General features: G+C 57.5%; 1 protein-coding gene across 1 annotated transcript in view; it reads left to right on the top strand.

Annotated features, from left to right (window-relative positions):
• SLA2 (Src-like-adaptor 2) overlaps window positions 1–763 on the top strand; it is a 23,934-nt gene extending 23,171 nt beyond the window's left edge. The window contains exons 2-4 of the mRNA XM_010004471.1: window positions 74–223; window positions 385–511; window positions 616–763. Coding sequence (XP_010002773.1) covers window positions 74–223; window positions 385–511; window positions 616–763 — 425 coding nt within the window. The remainder of the gene's footprint in view (window positions 1–73; window positions 224–384; window positions 512–615) is intronic.
• The last annotated feature ends 3,391 nt before the right edge of the window (window positions 764–4,154 follow it).

Below are 4,154 nucleotides of genomic sequence, written 5' to 3'. Positions count from 1 at the left end.
GGCTGAGGGGCAGGGGGCTGAGGGCTGGGGTCTGGGTACCCCGCCCCCGGCCACACGCCCCTCGCCCCCTCAGGCTGCTTCTCGCTGTCGGTGCGGCACGGGCAGCGCTGCTCCTGGGACTCGGTGTCTCACTATCGCATCCACCGCCTGGAGAACGGCTGGCTCTACATCTCCCCCCTGCTCACCTTCCCCAACCTGCACGACCTGGTGGATCACTACTCTGGTAACACCTGCCGGGCCCTGGCACCCCCTGCCTGGGTGGGGGATGCTCTGGGCTCTGCAGGGAAGGAGGGGGAAAGGCAGTGGGTGGTCCCTGGGTACCTCGGGGTTGGGGTGCAGGTGAGGGGGGGGACACGCTGCTAATGCTGCCAACCCCTTGCCCAGAGTTCAGAGAGGGGCTGTGCTGCCCCCTCAGGGAGCCCTGTGCCCCGGGAGGGGTGAAGGTGGCCCCAGTCCCTGCCATGCCTGCTGTGGTGAAGAAGCCATCGCTCAACTGGGATGAGATCGACAGGTAGGAGGGGTCAGGAAGGGGTTGGGGCTCCCCTCACCCCCCCCACTGCCAGACCCACAGGGCTCCAGGGCTGCCCCCTGACCACCCCATATTCCCTGGTGCAGTTCCCTGCTGTTCTCGGCCACCACGTCCCCACCAGAGGACTCTCCCATCAGCCTGGGCCTGCGAGAAGCCATCAGCTCCTACCTCCTCCTGACTGAGGCTGCCACCCCCAAGCAGGGCCCTGTGGGGAAGGGGGCAAAGAGCAGCTGAGGGCAGGGCCACTTTCAGCTGCAGCCCCACAGTAGATGCCCAGTTACAGCACTCACCTGGTTACAGCTTTCACCTGGTTACAGCCACCATTGCTCACTGATGGGGTGGGAGCCAGTGCCAATGGGCCATTAGCCCAGAGAGGGACCTTATCAATGTATATAAGTATCTAAGGGGTGAGTGCAAGGAAGATGGAGACAGGCTCTTCTCAGTAGTTCCCAGTGTCAGAATGAGGGGCAATGGGCACAAGCTGGAACATGGGAAATTCCAGTGAAGTATGAGGAAAAACTTCTTTATGGTGAGGGTGACAGAGCCCTGGGACAGGCTGCCCAGGGAGGCTGTGGATTCTTCTCCTCTGGAGACATTGAAGACCTGCCTGGATGCAGACCTGGGTAGTGTGCTCTAGGTTAGTCTACTTCAGTGGGAGAGCTGGACTAGATGACAGAGATCCCTTCCAACTCCAGCCATTCTGTGATTCTGTGACAGCTGGGACACCTGGGACAGGCAGGAACCAGTGCTGGGCTGCCTGAGGGCCCAGCTTCCCCCTAGTGCTTTGGGATGTGATGTTTGAGTACCCCAAGCATCACCCAGTGCCCACAGGAGGAGAAGGCAGAGGTTGTACATAGACAGAGCCCTGCCAGCCCCATGGGCTGCCCCACATCTGCACTCCCACAGCAGCAGAGAGGTGGGATACAAAGGCCCAGCAACCCAAGCCTGGTCCAGATGAGGAACAGCCCAAAGCCATTAGACCTCTCAAGCTGATGCACAGTTTATTAGGGTGGGTGTCTGTGCAGGGCAGGGCCTGAGAGCAGCAGCGACAGCCCCTCATACTCTCACTCACCCATAACTCACCCCTCTGCTTGTTGGGACCAGCAGCAATCAGCCCTTGCACCTGAAGTAGCTGATTTTTAAACCTTTAAACGCATGGATTGCACTGGGACAAGCAGCAATAACCACTTATGTTAATTAAAGGATGTCTTGTTCACAGTTGAGGGTTTGTGAATAAATTGTGAACTGCCAGCTGCAGGTTTCCACCCACTGCAGCCTGGGTGGGGGGTTTTCCTGCTGTCCCCATCACCCCTGGCCCCGTCACCAGCCTTCCCCAACTGTTCTAGGAGCAGTGGGGAAAGCAGTGAGTCTGTGCCAGTACCAGATGATCCAAAAAGGCAGAATGCAAATACTCGTGTCCAGCTCCGACCTCAGCTGCACCTGTGGGCTCAAGGGGGCCCTCAAGGCAGCGGAAACACCTCAGAACAGCAGCTCCTTATCAGCAAAGCAGGCCCTGGTGCTTCCTCTGCAGCAGGAACTGCTGTACCCACCATCCTGGTGCCTGGTGACAGCTTCTCCTCTGTGCCCTGAGGCTGGGGCACAGGCCCCCCCCCCCTGCAGCCTTCCTGCCCCTGACATGCTCGAACCCCCTCTTCATTTTCATGTCTGATGAGCTTGCTCTTGCAAACCCACCATCACTTTCTCATTTCCTTCCACCCAGAGCTTCACACGCCAGCTCAGCCACCGCCCCCAGCCCAGGTGTCTCTTTGGCACAGGACACAGGTCGGGGCTTGTCCCTCAGCCTTGGCCTTGCCCTGCAGCCAGCTGAGCCCCACACTGTCACCCCTGGACCCCCCAAGGCAGCTCAGGGGGTTTTGCTTCCTTTATTTTTGCCATTAACTCATGTTGTGCAAATGAAGGGCAGATACTTCTCCTCCTTTCTCCACCTCCAACCTGGATCCAGGTTGTTGGATGCTTGTTCACCACAGTCATGGTTCTACCTCAGGCTGGAAGCAGCCCCAGTCCAGCAACTTCTCTGCTACTTGTATCCTGATGCCTGATGTGATGGGAAGCACCTGCCTAGAAAGCCCCTTTGAGTCTTTCCCCAGCACCAGAGGCCTCCAAGCTCTCCTCCTCCCCAGCCCCAGTTCCTTTTTCTGGGAATGCTGCACTCATGCTGGTTAACAACCTCAGGCCCCCAGCCCAGCAGGGCCTCCTGGCAGCAGGGCCTGGGGGGATCCCAGGAGGTGCCATCCCCACTGGTGGACACTGCAGCCCCACCAGCACGAAGCCAGACACTAAGCAGTTCTCTACCAGCTGGAGGAGGCAGAGAACAGGTCCCCACATCTCCCAGCAGGAGCTCTTCCCCAGGCAGGGGAGGACAGAGGCAGGAGCTGTGGGGCTGCTGCCCCCAGCAGTGCAGAGCAGGGACACTCAAGGCTGTGAAAGGACAGAACAAGCCCTGAGGAGACCCAGGACAGCAGAGGACCTGTCAGGTAGCTCAGCCACCCAAGGATGGGCAGCTATGTAGACCCAGCAGGGATGGGGGTGGCCACTTGTCTTCTCCAGAGCTGCTCCAAGTGCCCAGGATGCTCAGGGAAAGAAAAGCTTCTTAGATGCTCTTGGCTGCTGGGGACATGCTGAGCTTGCAGAGCCACTTTGGCCAGATCAGCCACAATGTGGGCAGCCTTGAACTCCTCCACGAGCTTTGCCACTGAGTTGCTCTGAAATGACAAAGGATTTGTGACATCCAGATGTGTAACCCTGCCACATGAGCCTGTGCACTGCCCCCTCACCCACCTGGAACATCTGTTGGAGCATCTTTCACAAAAGCAGCCTTCAAGTTGACACGAGGGGATGGAAATCCACCACTTCACGAGTGGGTCCTTCCCTTGGTGACCCTGGCAAGAACCTCTATACTCAATCTGTAGAACCCAAAACCCCCCAATCCGAAGGCTCAGGAGGTGCACATAGCTCCTCCTCTTGATCCAACACCCCTCAACGATGGGAACAGGGCCCACAGTGTCCTTAAACAAGGGGCAATGAATTCACACTCCACCACAGGAAGTTCCACTTCAACATGAGGAAGAACTTCTTTCCTGTGAGGGTGACAGAGCCCTGGGACAGGCTGCCCCGAGAGGTTGTGGTGTCTCCTTCTCTGGAGCCTTTCCAGACCTGTCTGGATGCCTTTCTGAGTGACCTGCCCTAGTTTTGGTCCTGCTCTGGCAGAAGGGTTGGACTCAACGATCTTCAGAGGGCCCTTCCAACCCCTGACATTCTGTGATCCTGTGAAGCACGTGGTGTGTGGCATTAACCAACAGGACATCACGCAGACCTTACTGAGCAGCCACCTGGATGGCACATGAGCATCACCAGCAGAAACCCTCCCCAGGCACAACGTGACCAAGTGCAGTATTTCTGTTATTCTCAGTTTTGCTGCTCCATGTTCTAACAGGAAATCAACGTGGTATTTTCTGGTTTTAACTCTCTGCCCCTTGTCCAGGGGTGTTTTTGCTGGCTGTGGCAGACACCAGCCAGACAGGACCTGTGCAATAGTTTTCTCCCTTCCCAAGAGCTGCTCCACAGATAGTGCAGGATTAGCACAAAGATATGAAATATTCTCAAC

Source organism: Chaetura pelagica, unplaced genomic scaffold (genome assembly GCF_000747805.2).
Source record: "Chaetura pelagica isolate M959 unplaced genomic scaffold, ChaPel_1.0 scaffold809, whole genome shotgun sequence".
Lineage (NCBI taxonomy): Eukaryota > Metazoa > Chordata > Aves > Apodiformes > Apodidae > Chaetura > Chaetura pelagica.
Note: the sequence above shows the minus strand (reverse complement) of the source record. Positions and strands in the feature narration are given on the sequence as shown.